General features: G+C 31.4%; 3 protein-coding genes across 4 annotated transcripts; 1 reads left to right on the forward strand and 2 right to left on the reverse strand.

Annotated features, from left to right (window-relative positions):
• The first annotated feature begins 1777 nt into the window (after nucleotides 1-1777).
• Nucleotides 1778-4158, forward strand: LOC101494829 (pentatricopeptide repeat-containing protein At5g48910). Its single transcript, XM_004506535.4, has one exon. The coding sequence runs from the start codon at nucleotides 1965-1967 to the stop codon at nucleotides 3882-3884; it is 1920 nt and encodes a 639-aa protein (XP_004506592.1). The 5' UTR covers nucleotides 1778-1964; the 3' UTR covers nucleotides 3885-4158.
• A 1404-nt stretch (nucleotides 4159-5562) lies between these two features.
• Nucleotides 5563-6546, reverse strand: LOC101494514 (RING-H2 finger protein ATL33). The gene has a single exon (XM_004506534.4). It carries the CDS (start codon nucleotides 6307-6309, stop codon nucleotides 5749-5751), a length of 561 nt encoding a protein of 186 aa, XP_004506591.1. The 5' UTR covers nucleotides 6310-6546; the 3' UTR covers nucleotides 5563-5748.
• Nucleotides 6547-7679: 1133 nt separating this feature from the next.
• LOC101494207 (3-ketoacyl CoA thiolase 1, peroxisomal) lies at nucleotides 7680-13412 on the reverse strand. 2 transcript variants are annotated; one of them, XM_027335229.2, is made up of 15 exons: nucleotides 13306-13412; nucleotides 13001-13150; nucleotides 12192-12250; nucleotides 11973-12057; nucleotides 11225-11351; nucleotides 10935-11033; nucleotides 10778-10845; nucleotides 10123-10230; nucleotides 9959-10036; nucleotides 9753-9885; nucleotides 9559-9655; nucleotides 9334-9457; nucleotides 9137-9245; nucleotides 8860-8943; nucleotides 7680-7970 (listed from the first exon to the last, which is right to left on the reverse strand). In XM_027335229.2, exons 2-15 carry the CDS (start codon nucleotides 13103-13105, stop codon nucleotides 7924-7926), a joined length of 1323 nt encoding a protein of 440 aa, XP_027191030.1. In that variant the 5' UTR covers nucleotides 13106-13150; nucleotides 13306-13412; the 3' UTR covers nucleotides 7680-7923. The 2 variants fall into 2 exon arrangements, with proteins under 2 accessions (XP_027191030.1, XP_004506590.1); XM_004506533.4 differs by lacking the exon at nucleotides 13306-13412 and having other exon boundaries at nucleotides 13001-13237.
• Between the last annotated feature and the right edge of the window lie 1750 nt (nucleotides 13413-15162).

Below are 15162 nucleotides of genomic sequence, written 5' to 3' on the forward strand. Positions count from 1 at the left end.
ATATTAGTATTTTATTTTTTAAATAATTAAATTAATAATTCTAATAATAAACTATTTTTAAAAATAACAAAAAAAAAAACAACGCAGTAGGAGGTCGCTTCCCCGGGAAACGACCTCCTATTAACATAAAAAAATTTCCTCGAGGGAACGACTTCCTATTGGAACAGAAAAGTAGGACATTCAGGGAATTTTGTTTCAGAGTGTGACATTTCAGGAATAAAAAAATAAAAAGGGATATTTAAATAAAAAACATAATAATAATAATAATAATAATAATAATAATAATAATAATAATAATAATAATAATAATAATAATAATAATAATAATAATAATAATAATAATAAAACAAGTATTTAGTCCTTATAAAAAAAACATTTTTTTTATCTTTATAAAATTATTATGTAAGCAATTTTAGTTTTTTCGGAATATTGACATATATCTTTAAATGATTTTTTTCTACAACATTGTTTAAAGTTCCTTCACAAAAAATGAGTTTAAAATTCAATTTCTAACATATTTATTACTTTTATCTTAGTTTTATAGTATTTAAAATACTTATATTTAATTCATCTCAAATGAAAAAAAAGTTTAAATATTAGTGTAGAAATTTTTTATAATGTTATACTTATAAAAAAAATCATTCAAACATTTAAAAGTTTAAGAATAAACAAACACTTTTCGCCTTTTACCTTTTGTTCGTTTTAAAATTTCATATTTTATCTTTTTTTAATTCAATTTCGTCATTTATCTATTTTAAGTGAATCACGTTTATCTTTTTATTCTCCAAACGTTAATTTAAGCTATAACCATTACTCTTATAAAGTGGACTCTTGGGATGAAAAATTGAAATCCCTAAATCAAATAAATAGGATTGAGGTTCTAGTTTATCTCCAAGTTGAACTTGCATAAAATCTTGAAGTTTAGGTTACATATTTTGTTCCTGAGCTGATAAACATGCAATCTTCATCAGAAAATATGAATTATAGGAGTAAGGATATACAAAACTTCTTTATTCTCCATGCAAAACCTCTTTCAGCTAAACATATTGTTTATAATCACCTCAAATTTCAACCTTTTCTTTTTGATGGTGTGATGAAGCATCCGCTAGGAATGTGCGACTGTTGGAGCTATTGTTGTGGTCAACATTGATGAAGTATTTTAGTGTTTATGAAAACTACACTGTTTAATTATGTGTTTATGACAACTAATGTATTGATAACTAATTTATAATTCGCGTTAAATTAAATTGAGTTTCATTAAAAGAAGGCTTAATTGCAGTTTTGGTCTCCTTATTTTAGCTGAATCGCGAAAGTAGTTCTCCCATTTTGTTTCTCCCCAACTTTGGTCCCCAAACAGAATTTTGGTCAAAAACTTAATGAAATTTTATTTTTTTAAATTGTACTACACCATTTATAATCATAGATACAATTGTTGGAAATGAAATTTTGAGGCATGATGCGACTTAAATAACTGCAAAAAAAATGAAATTTCATTAAGTTTTGGACAAAAATTCTGTTTGAGGGACCAAAACTGGAGAGAAACAAAATGAGAGACTACTTTTGGGAATCAGCTAAAATAGGGGTTCAAAACTGCAATAAAGCCTTAAAAATATAAGGACAAATTTAAATTTTAGTATCTACTTTCTCATCCATATATAACACTATTTGACAGATTTGAGTTTCATTAAATTTCAGTATTTACTATTATTACTTTTGACGTCTAAATAAATAGTTAAGATTATGAATTGAATCAATAAAAAAGATGAGTCAAAATAAACAATAATAAGGAGAAAAAAAATCAAACGAATAAAAATCTCTTACTCTAACTATTCACAAATTTAGAGATTATTTTATCCAAAATGCAATTGTGACGAGCGAGATAGCATTTTGAAAGACAAAATCTCTTACGTTAACGAAACAGCCATTACCAATCTCCTTCTTCTTGTTATTCTTTCTTTACGAAAATGAATTATCCAATGCTAAAACCCCAAACAACACCTTACCACCATCCACAAACTCTAATCCCACAAATCAAACACTGCAAAACAATACAACAATTAAAGCAACTCCACGCCATTTTCATCAAAACAAACCAAACACATGACCCAACAGTATCAACAGAGCTTCTCAAACTCTCATCCACCTCAGCTTTTCGAGACCCGATTTATGCCCTCTCTCTGTTCGACCAAATGCCTCAACCAAACGTCTTTGCATGGAACACTGTCATAAGGGCATTTTCTGATAGCAGTAATGCTGATAAAGCATTGTTGCTTTTCTGTCGAATGTTGTTTGATGGTTTTGTGGAGCCTAATAGCTTCACTTTTCCTTCTGTTTTGAAGGCTTGTTCTGTTGTTGATGGGTTGAAAGAAGGGAAACAGATTCATTGTTTGGTTGTTAAGTTTGGATTTGTTGATGATGAATTTATTATTAGTAATTTGATTAGGATGTATGTTATGTGTGGGAGTATTGAGAATGCTAGTGTTTTGTTTCATAGGAATGTTGATTTTGTGAGTAGTAGAAATGGAGTGATAGTGAGAGATAAGAGAAGGCAAGAGGGTAATGTTGTTCTATGCAATGTTATGATTGATGGGTATGTAAGAAATGGGAAACTTGATGTTGCTAGGGGCATGTTTGACAAAATGCACCAAAGAAGTGTGGTTTCTTGGAATTCGATGATTTCTGGGTATGCTCAAAATGGGTTTTTTATGGAGGCGATTGACTTGTTTCGTAGGATGATGGAGATGGGAGATGTATCGCTGAATCGGGTGACTCTGGTTAGTGTGTTGCCTGCAATTTCACGGCTTGGAGCACTTGAATTGGGGAAATGGGTGCATTTGTATGCGGAGAGGAACGGGATTCAGATCGATGAGGTTCTTGGTTCTGCTCTTGTTGATATGTATGCTAAGTGTGGGAGCATTGAAAAGGCAGTTCAGGTGTTCGAGAGGCTGCCGCAAACTAATTATATAGCTTGGAATGCTGTAATCGGTGGTCTTGCTATGCATGGTAAAGCCAAAGAAGTGTTGGATTGTTTTTCAAGGATGGAAAGAAGTGGAGTATCACCTAGTGATGTTACTTACATAGCAATCTTGAGTGCTTGTAGTCATGCAGGTTTAGTTGAAAAGGGGAGATCATTTTTCAAGGATATGGTTAATAGGGTTGGATTAGAGCCAAGGATAGAACACTATGGGTGTATGGTTGACCTTCTGGGACGTGCTGGCTATCTAGAAGAAGCCGAGGAACTAATAATGAATATGCCAATAAGATCAGATGATGTCATATGGAAGGCATTGCTCGGTGCTTGTAAGATGCATAAAAACGTCGAAATTGGTAGGCGTGCAGCCGAGGTTTTGATGAAACTTGCTCCTCATGATAGCGGAGCATATGTGGCTCTCTCAAATTTGTATGCCGCATCGGGAAATTGGGATGGTGTTGCCAAGGTGAGGTTGATGATGAAAGAGATGGATATAAGGAAAGACCCTGGATGTAGTTGGATCGAAATCGATGGTGTTATACACGAGTTTCTTGTTGAAGATGATTCTCATCCTAGAGCCAAAGAAATAAACTCAATGTTGAAGGAAATTTCAAATAAGTTGAGCTTGGTTGGTCATATGCCAAATACTACACAAGTGTTGGTTAAGATGGACCAGAAACATAAAGAGAGTTTGTTGCACTACCATAGTGAGAAGATTGCAGTTGCATTTGGTTTAATTAGTACATCTCCAAAGACAACCCTTCAGATTGTTAAAAACTTGAGAATTTGTGATGATTGTCATTCCTCAATGAAGTTAATCTCAAAATTTTATGAGCGTAGGATAGTTATTAGAGATAGGAAACGGTTTCACCATTTTGAAAATGGTTCATGTTCTTGTATGGACTATTGGTAGTTTGGCACTCTGTTACTTGGTGCATCTAACTCCCCTTGCTTGTGTGATTGAAGAGTAGTATTAGCGTCAGTCTCTTTTCAACAATCACTCTCTTTTTGGGTGAAATACATGTAAGTCCCACAACTTTGGAAATGAGTCCCACATGTATTTTATTAAATAAGAAAGTGAATGTTGGAAAAAGAGAATATTATTAGCACTACTCGTGATTGAATATATAATCTCCATATTTATTAATTTATCTATACAAGTAAGGTAATCATTTATATCCTACTTATTAGTTACTACTCCCTCCACTCAAGAGCATTTGGATGACACATTAAATGTCTCTTCCAACTTAACTAGAAATTATAGGTTCAAATCCAACCTTTAGAATGAAAAAGTGTTAAATCTCTTGAAGAATCTAAAATCACCATGTGAGAGTCCAATTCATAAATACATCAAACCATCGATCGAAATTACATATGTTTCTAATTTATAATCACCATTCTCTAACCTAGGAATCTAGCAGTGAAAGAAAGATAATTATAATTAAGGTTTCGCTCCATGGGATTTAGAACTAAGCTAAAAAGATAGAAAACACAACTAAAACTCCTTCAAATCCACTAGTATTGTAGAAGAGTGGTGAAACAGTTTTTTAAGAACAAATTATGTTGATAATTAATAGACTTAATTGTAGTTTTTGGAGAACTTAAGCCTAATTAATATAATAACAACTTAGTATTTGGAGAAAAATATTAGATATCATATATCCAATGCAATTGAGAAAAATATGTCTAAATATACTTATTAGTACAAGGTCTCTTTTTATCCATTGTTGAAAATAAATTCTTTAGAGATATAAATAGATTTCATTCAAAATTTTAAAATAAGGATTTAAGTTGAATTTATTGTCAAGGAAAACTTTTTGCTGACCTTTGTCTTTGGAGAGCTAAGAATAATTAAATTTTTATGCAGTCAACTTTTACTTTGCATTAAACTAAAGCTTGTGCACATGAAATTCTTACCAATAGGCCTACATAATCAAAAAAATTTGTTGCTTGGTACCCACGTCATGAAGGATGTCTTACTTTTCACCCGTGTCATGCCATTGTCTATGTTATTAGGAAAATTGCAAATCAATCGCACCAAGCGAAATTCACTTATAGGCTTCGTAAAACAAATAAAGTGACGGATGGTTTAGTTAAGTTGAGTATATAATAAACTTATTTGTCTATAACAAACTTATTTGTTACAAATTTATGACTCTTTTTTAGATTCTGTTTTCTTTTTTTTGCTTTGCTTGCCAACTAGACTGGTACTCTCGTTTCGAGAGGATTTTAGATTTCCTTTTTGTTTTTTATTTGGGGTTTTTAACCCCTTTTGTGTATGAAAAAAAATAAAATCAATTCAACTCTCAATTTCTCTTAATAAATCATACTATTAAACGCACTATTGAATTTCAACTATTAATTTTAAATTAATCAATTCAAATTTCACACACACAAAATAATCTCGATTGTTGATCGTAATTGGAATTGGAAGAATGTGTGTTATAGCTCTGTCAAATAATTACACCAAAATTTTGTTTCATTTATCACCTTTTATCTAATTCACTTATCTCTTAGTATATAAAACTTTAAAATACAATTATTATTTTTAAAACAATAATGATAGTTAGACACTTTTAAATTTTCAAGCGTATATTCAATATCTCATTTTCTCTTTCTCTGTCTTTTTCTTTCGAATCACTAAGATGTCATTTTTATCACACCAGACTCTATTTTCTCTTTCATGATATCATTTGACTGTACGTGTTTACACTTAATAATTTTCTTTCTAAAATTAAAAAATACATAGATAATAAAAAATTAAGAGGCTACACAATTCATACTAAAGCGGAAGCATCCGGAAGACCCTGGATCAGATCGTGATCTCTTGCCGGAGCCGCCGATGAACTCCGGCGTTTACCGGAAACCAAGGCACGGCAAATCGGACAGCTAGAGTGATTTCTGAGCCACAAATTAATACAATCAGCATGAAAACAATGCTTACAACAACTCAACTTCCGGAGTTTTTCATCGTCGGTGAACGCCGACAGGCAAACGGGACACTCGTCGCCAATTTCCTTCACATGAGGTTCCATCCGGTACCTGAAATCAGAGATGGAAGCAGCGTCGCCGTTAATAGTGTCATCGCCGGAGTTTTCCTCCTGTCGCCGGCAGTAAAACGGGAAACAAAAGGCTGAGAGGAAGGTGTAGATCAAAGCAGGCATGGTAATGATAGCAAAAAGGCTGAGTAGGAATTGGAGAGGAGAGAGGTCAACGGAGCGAGAAGGGCCTGGAAAAGGCGGTGGCGATTCTGTTAGGATGGCAATTTGTGCGGCGGTTAAAGGCGGAGATGAGAGGGGTAACGGTGGCGGATGTGTAGTCGGAGTTGCGTGTTCCATGATGAGACCATAAGATAAGTCACGACTAAATGTGACTATTAAATGTATGGTTTTGTTGCATTGGTGGATATCTTTTTCTTACCAATATTTCTTTTTTATTAAAGGTAGTTGATAATAGGGATTATTAAGTTTGGTAGGGTTGTTTCAACTTTATTAGATTTTTTTTATCACATTTTCAAATTGTATTAATTGATAAGGTGTGATGGAGTTGTTTTGAAAGGGATTGTTTTTATTCCATCTCTTGTTTATTCAAAACTTTCTCTCTACTTTTTTTTTTTTAGTCAAGCAATATTTTAGTAATTAAAATTACAAAGATGGATATATTTAGTTCTTTAGATTTATAAAATAAGATTTTAGTTATTTAAATTAAGGATGACAAATCAGATTCATCTATCTTAATTCGTTCCACTTCGTTGTTAGTCGGTCAAAAAAATGTGAAATAAGTCAATTATAAATATAGAATAGCAAATTTCACTTCGCCCTTTTTTTAAAGTTGATTGATAGATTGACCCGTTACTAGTTTTTTATTTTAAATATTCACAAAAATAATATTAAAGTAATAAATATAAAGACAATTTAAGAAACCAAAATACGCAATAATTGAGTTCACTAAAAATATTAAAATTATCATTCAAAAATCCATATTTTATCATCTAAAAATATTAAAATTATCATTCAAAAATCCATATTTTATAATCTAAAAACCTATGATAAATCAACAAATTAAACATCAAAAGTAAAAGTTCTTAAATTCACCGACTAACAAATTATTGAAAACATATAAGACTAAAAACATGAAACTAGAAGATTTGCATTTTTGTATTTATTTTTTAAAATGGGATAATTGCAACATGTTTGTCATTGGATTACAAAATTCTAAGGAGTTTGGCTCTTTAGTTCTTCTTTATGGTCTTTGATGGAATGATTGTGCTCATAGCTTTGGTTGGATGTTTCTAAATAATTTTATTGGTTATATTAGTTGATGATATTGACAATTGTTAGACCTATATTATATAATGAATTTCATAAAAACGCTTTAGATGTCTCACAAATCTTCTATTTGATAATAATTCAATTATGTGTTATTTCTCGTTACAACTCAAATTATGAATTTTAAATACAAACTAAAAGTGAATTGAAGAGGAAACATGCAACATTTTTTTTTACAAATCTTTTAGTAACCAACCACTAAATCCTATAGGATTCAGGTTTATTTAACATATTTAAACTAAAAGAATAGAGTGAGCAAACATTTGTTTCTTCTCAAGTGTCTTTTTATAAATTCCATTAAATACTTTTTTCAATCATAACTTAAACTATTTATCACGCAAAGAGAAATATAACCAATGAGATAAAGAATATTCAAAGCATCACCAGAAAAGACTAATAATTTTATCAAAAACTAAAAAAATCTCAACCATACACAAAAGCAACAGATGGAGCAATTTAATTACTTCATCTAGACATGAATGAATCATGATGCATTGATGTTCCACTTCTCTATTCTTTTGCATGAATCCTTCATTACTTTTGTTTTTATTTTCCTTATTTCATTTTCACAACTTCTTGTGTAAATGAATTATCTTATAAACCATTCTAAAATTCCACAAATTCTCAAAAGTCTCCTCTTTCAAATACTGCAGCAGCTCCCATACCAGAACCTGTAATGATGCACAATTCAATAATGTTAGCAAGCAATGAAATGTATAACAGCATAAACTCTCACATTCAGGTTCTAATTATCTGTTTATTTTCCTCCTTAGGTATATATAGTCTACTTAAACAAAATAAATGGAATAAATTTCCACAGAAAGCACTAAAGTTTACTCACACTTTCTTTTAGCTTTTAACATGATAGGTAAGAAGTAAGAAGAACACCTCTCTTTTGTGCATCTTAACTGTTTTTTTCCCTATTCTGAAACATTTGTTTCTTAAATTAAATCTGCTAACTTGTTTAGCAAACCATTTTTAAAGCCTTTTTGGATAAACAATTTAAACTGCTTCTATAATAAAAAATTAAATAAAGTCAAACTATTTTCGTAAAACTTATAAGTTGTTTTCTCAAGCATCCTGAAGACCTTATGGACATGTCACAAGTTGTTTTCATAAAAGCTATAAGCTGAAAACACCTTATAGATATGTCAATGTTGTTTTCATAAGTTCTCCCAAATAATGACACAACTGCTTGTTCAGGTACTACGGTAAATTATCTACTTTCTATGCAATTACACATCTACTAGAATGAGTGTGCAGGAGAACAATCCTACAAACCGACCAGTAAGATGAGAGGGAAAGTTTCCCACCATTTATAATCACTAACTTGGCCATATAACCCTCAAACCATCTTGATTTTGGGTGTCATTCCACTATACAAAACAGGATTATATAAGCTTTATAAAGCTCTATTTAAGTTATATTTCTAGGCGATGTTGGACTTGGGCTTTTAAACAATAACATCTGTAAGAGAATATCATTTTTACTTTAGTTAAATCATATTGTATATTTTCTTTTCTTGGTATGAGTTAGAGAAAGGTCAAAAGAACAACTCACCTATGCACATTGAGATTACACCATAGCGACAATCCTTGCCACGACGCTTCATCTCATTCAACAAAGTTGCAACGGAGCGTGCACCTGACATAAAAAGGCAGCAGGAAAATAATTTTAGTGAATATTAATTTTGAAACGTAAATAGAGTACAAACGCTGATATGCGTAAATAGAATATTCTACACTTAACAGTTCTGGTTAATGGATCGATTACAATTATTTCACATAATTAAATAATATACGCTATTTAGAAAAGACTCAAAATATATCAACTTCACCTGTGGCTCCTAAAGGATGCCCAAGAGCGATTGCACCACCATTGACATTGACTTTACTTCGATCAAGACCCAATTTCTTGCATGAATAAACAAACTGTGATGCAAATGCCTACACACAAGAGCATCAAATTGCTTAATGATTAGCAAATTTGAAATTGAAAGTTGTTTGTTTATCATGAAAACTGCTAAAACATTACCTCATTGATTTCGAACAAGTCGATGTTACCAAGTTCAAGACCAGCAGATTTCACTGCAGCTGGAATAGCAAAAGCTGGACCAACACCCATGACAGCAGGATCAACACCAACGGCGGCAAAACTCCTACAACATTGAATTCACTGATTTAAAATTTAAAGGAAGAAAAAGAAAATAAAGAATGAGGTTGTACTAGAGAAATATGATTATGTATCACTAATGTGCACCTGAAGATTCCAAGAATAGGAAGCCCCTTTTGGACAGCCACACTTCTCTTCATGAGGAGCACCGCGGCAGCACCATCACTAATTTGGCTAGCATTCCCTGCAATTAAAATAGGGAGAGATGAAACCTATTCACAAGGTATAAGATTTTTCCCATTATAATAACAAAATTAACAAGAAAAACACTTCTTGAGTACCTGCAGTTGTGGTTCCATCCTTTTTAAATGCAGGCTTCAGCTTTGCTAGATCCGTCAAATTTGCGTTTGGCCGGAAACCGTCATCAACAGAAACAATAATTTGCTTCTCCTCTCCAGTTTTAGGATCCACAATCTTTATAAACATAATCATGAGAATAATATTAAAAACTCTAAAAAGAAAATTCACCTTAGCAGTTGGAACTTACCTTTGTAGAAACTGGAATGATTTCTTCTTTGAATTTACCAGCTGCTGTTGCAGCCGCGGCACGCCTGTGAGACTCAACCTAATTACATATTAAAAAGAGTTAATTCACCCTGATATTCTCTTCATAGATTCTCATTGTAAATTAAATGCATATTTCATGCTTACAGCAGCCTGATCTTGCTCCTGCCTTGTGACACCATAACGTTCAGCAACGTTTTCAGAAGTGATTCCCATAGGAAGAAGACAGTCCCGGGCTTGTGCAAAGGTTTCCACCTGTTAAAATAATGAAAACTTCAAACTAAGTAAACCAAGTTTCAAAGGAAAAATGTGGAATCGATAGGAACTAGTTATGTGTTCATAGATAGAAAACTTCATTACAATCAAGGTAATGAAGAGACCTAGTTTTCTCAGACTCCAAATTTTTCTCCAAAACCAAATATAACACTCACTAGTCCTCCTTTCCTCTTATTCATAGGGTGTGTTTTGATAAACAGCTTAATTCAAAGCTTATCATTTAAGTGCTTATGCACAAGCTATTTCTATAATCAATGAAAAAATTTGGTTAAATCATTTTCATATAAGCAGCAAGCTGTTTTCATAAGCTATTCAGAAGAGCTTATCAAAATAAGCTAAAAACAACTGATGAAACATATTATATGTTGTTTTCATAAGCTCTCCTAAACACGCTGGCAAGTTCTTATACAAGTAGATAAGCTCAAATAAGTTGCTCACAAGCAAAACCAAACACAGACATAAGTATAACAATAACTAATTGAAGAAGTTAATTATTAAGAATTTGATAAATGCAACTTCAATGTACCTTTGGGTTAATATTGCGAAGCCTCGAAATATTATCTTGTGACATACACTCCAATCCAGCCCCAATTCCTTCATCAAATAAGAGGAAGAAGATTAGTCCACAAAATTACAAGGACAACAGCATTCAAATAGAATCCAGAATCACTTAAGTTTCTTACCAATGTCATAGAAACCAGCTTTTATGTAAGCAGCAACATCAGCAACTGCTTGAAGTCCAGATGAACATTGTCTATTGACAGTTCGAAGTGGCACAGTCTCTGAATTAAAATTGGAGATTAATCATATATATTGGAAACCAAGCTAAGCTACATACTAATATAATATTAAGGATTAAATAAAATGAAATCATCTCATGAGTTCAACATTTAATCTAGTCATTCAGAAATTTCATATTTATCATGTTTGTTACTTGTTATCATGATGAATGAATAAAGACTAGAAAATTTACCTGGGAAACCAGCATAAAATGCCGCCATTCTGCATTCTGTTGCTTTTTCTGACCCTGGTCCTAAAACTGTGCCAACAATAATGTCGCCTACTTCACTTGGTTCCACATTTGTTTTCTCTATCACAGCCTACAGAGAAAGAAACAAAAACACAGATGAAGCATAAGATAGTTTTGAAACAAACCATTTTTTGTGATTAGTTCAATCATAATCCAAATTAAATATTTAGTTTTCTGAAGTTAGGGTAAGTATGGATTTATGCCAAAATCTCAATAGTTAAACAGTAACACAGATACCACAAACAACAAACAATCCTATTCGAAGAGTCGTCTGACACACTAAACATAGCGTATCTCCAATTTTCAAAAGTGTCTCGCACGTTATGACTTATGAGTAATTAACTTCTTTTGGTAGACCCAACCACTATTGATGAATTCCGTTATAAATGTTCACTAGTCTACTCTTTAAACTTGGTAGTTGGCATTATCCTTTCCAATCTTTTTCTTATTAACCAATTATGAGAACAACAAATTCGATTAAAAAAATCATATAAATGAACGCATACAAGATAACAAAAGATTAATCACAGAGCTTGACCAATTGTGTCTATGTCTCTGATAGCAAAGTGAGTGCTATAGTTTTTTAATTATATACAATTTTTAGGGTTACATAGTACAATGCAGTGTTTAAGTACTCTCACTCTGCTAAGCTCGAGCAACTGCCCACTTATTGATTAATGAAAGAAGTTACCTTGAGAACTGGGGCAAGTAGATCATCCGGAAGGGTATCCTTGAATCCCCCACGCTTTGCTTTGCAAATGGCGGTACGATATGCACTGATCATTAATTCATTATTGCAGTAAAATTTATGTCAGAAAGTTAATTTCATACTGCCCTTAACAAAAGTGAAAAAAAATTGAAAAAAACAATAGGTTCACATTTATTTTGTCATATAATTGGAAGAACTTACGCTACAATCACAACATCATTTTCAGATCCACCTGTTTGCCCAGCAGAACAGAATGAAGCCTGCAAGAGGAAACCAAAACACTCAATTCAAAACCTATAATTGATGTAACACACACTTTAGATTGAAGATATGTCCAGTGTTTAACGGTGTCTTGGCATTCAGACACTGAAACGTGTGATTAAGGGTCCGTTTGTCATGGCTTTCTTCGTAAAAACAATCATTTTTTTAACAAAAAAAATAATCACTTTCAAAAGTTTGTTACAATTTTTTACAAAAATGATAATGTTAAAATAATTTACAAAAATGAGAAGTTCGCCGTGTCTTCTCAAAACAAAACTTTTAGGGGAAAAAGCATTTTTTATAACTGCTTTTAAAATAACGATTTTCACTGTGACAAACAAACACAACAACTTCTGCTTTTCTTATAAAAATCATTTTTTATAATAAATTTCTTTAAAAAAAAATGATTTTCACTACTGTGGATAAACCCAAAAAACATCATCCCATTTTTTTAAAATCTATTACAAATAATTTCTAAATTATTAAATATCAAAATTATTTATTTAATAATTCATAACAAACAAATCTTAAATTAGTAAATATCAAAATCACTTTTTAAAATATGTAAATTAACAAATGCATCCTAAATTCAATCACTTTAATTTTATTAAATTATATCATTAAATTATAACATGACTACAACCAGTGTTGTGTCCGTGTCAGTGATTGATTGGATCCAACACAGAACATTACATAAATACATAGAGATACTGAAATGATATTAAAATTTCATGAAGATATAAACTTACTGAGAGATCAGTGGATTGATGAGTATGAGATAAAAAAGCTGAATTTGAAGAATTGGGTTGTAAATGTTCAAGAAGAACTCTCTGTCTTTCAATTGCTTTCTCCATAATTTTTAATTGAAAACCTTTCTCTATTTCTTTCCTAGAGAGTATCTACAACACACAGAATAAAAATGACTTTGCAATGGCAGAAAATTAAGTAAAGGCAGTGGCAATTTCACACTCCCAACTACCAAAAATTATATAAAAATATAATCTAGAAAAAAAGAACTTATTTAAAACACTTATTTCACTTTCAACACACGGACCACTTCTTTGTACTTTGTACAGTCAAAGGTTGCAATTGCAACCTACTCGGAAAGTGCTCTATTAATTAGACAGGAAATACCAAAACACACTCCATCATTCTTTTTATAAACATGTTTTTCTTAATTTGATACCAAGTGGCGTATTTACAACAAAAATTCCTCTTTAAATGAATAAATATTTCAATGTTTATACGGTAGTAAGTATTTTTTTTCCTTGTTATTATTATTTTTCCTTGTTAAAACAACTAATTATTATTTTTCAAAATTATAATTTCTAATTCTTTCGTTCCTTTTAGAATGTTGTATTTGCAGAAAAAATTTGTTCTTATCTTCTTAAAATAATCTTTTTACATGAATATATTTATTTTAATATTTTATCTTTCATGAGAGAAATAAATAAAATGAAATAAAAATTATTAAAGGTGTTATAAAAAGGTAAATCACATAATCAAAAGTAACAACTTTAGTGGTTGTTTTTTCTTTATAAAAAATGTATCAGTTGTTTTGATACATGTAAAAAGTCAAAAAATAATAATTAAAAGTGAACAGAAGAAGTAATTATACAGTTTGCATCACTTTTAAGTTAGTATCTTACATTTTACATTTATAAAAATCCAAATACATTAATATTTAATAGTGGTAATTTAACAAAATAAAAATACCATTTTCTCTTTTTTTTCATTTAGATATTATTTTTTTATAATTTGTATGAAATTGTCGATTAGGTCTTTTTTTTTTTTTGGGATGGAAGAGAGTATTTTTTCAAACATATAAAAAAAGTAGGTAGTAAGTATAATTTTTCATTTTAGGATAAGTGATAACATTTCAGCAAGTGTACTGAATCGTTGCAAGTAATAATAAAACGGTAGTACCGAGTGTCGAACTCAAGGATTGCGTTTTACTATTGAATTATATTTGATTACTAGAATTGAACAAAAAGGTTCCCAAGTTGATTGAAATAATGTTTGAAATTAACAACAATAATAAAATTGATCTTTTATAATGAGAAAAATGTCAGGGATGAGTTTCACTTCGAATCCAACCTTGGTGTCTAATTTGATCCTAGTTACTGAATTCCTTTATTGAATTATTACCGAATTCTCTTTATTATTCTTGCCCTAATGTCTTAGTGACAGAACCTTTAATTCCAAAGTAACCCCTAATTCCTTAGTGGATTTAAGATTAGAATTAAGCATTACCGTATAGAAATTCTCTTGTAAATTATTGCTTTGCAACTAATTTAATTGGTTTCATGACCTGCACCTATGTCTAGACTACAAATTCATGAATTTCTCATCTCAAGCATTTGTAAAGTCCACTTCCGTTTCAAAATACAAATCGTAGAACATTTTAATGTTGATCAAGCAATAAAAAGCATTAAGCACAGAGATGAGAAAAATAATTCAATAAACTCATTCATATAACTAGAAATCAAATCAGAAAAATAAGGGTTTCATCTGGTTACACTCATCCCTAACAAATAGGGTTTAGTTACTCATGACAGAGATACAAAAGATAAGGATTAAAGAAGAATTACAAGAATGATTCATGGATGATTCTTGATAAAACTGCTTCAATGGCGTTAGAAACGGCCATATTTGAGTTTCTATGCTAGGGCACAAGTCTCCCAAGTTCCCCAGAGTAAAAAAGATCCCCAAAACAGTAAAAATCTGCGTTTTTATGGTTGATGGTGCGCGTCGCGCGCCCCAGGCGCGCAGGGCGCGCTCCAGGCGCACAACATCTGTTGTCTGATGTATTTTGCATTGTTCTCATCTTTTGCGTCTGAATTTGGTCCCGGTGTCTTCATGAAAGTTGTAGATATGGATCTTAGCGTTCATTAGCACTTGGAGTGACACT

The sequence above is a fragment of the Cicer arietinum genome, chromosome 6 (genome assembly GCF_000331145.2).
Source record: "Cicer arietinum cultivar CDC Frontier isolate Library 1 chromosome 6, Cicar.CDCFrontier_v2.0, whole genome shotgun sequence".
In the NCBI taxonomy this organism is placed as follows: domain Eukaryota; kingdom Viridiplantae; phylum Streptophyta; class Magnoliopsida; order Fabales; family Fabaceae; genus Cicer; species Cicer arietinum.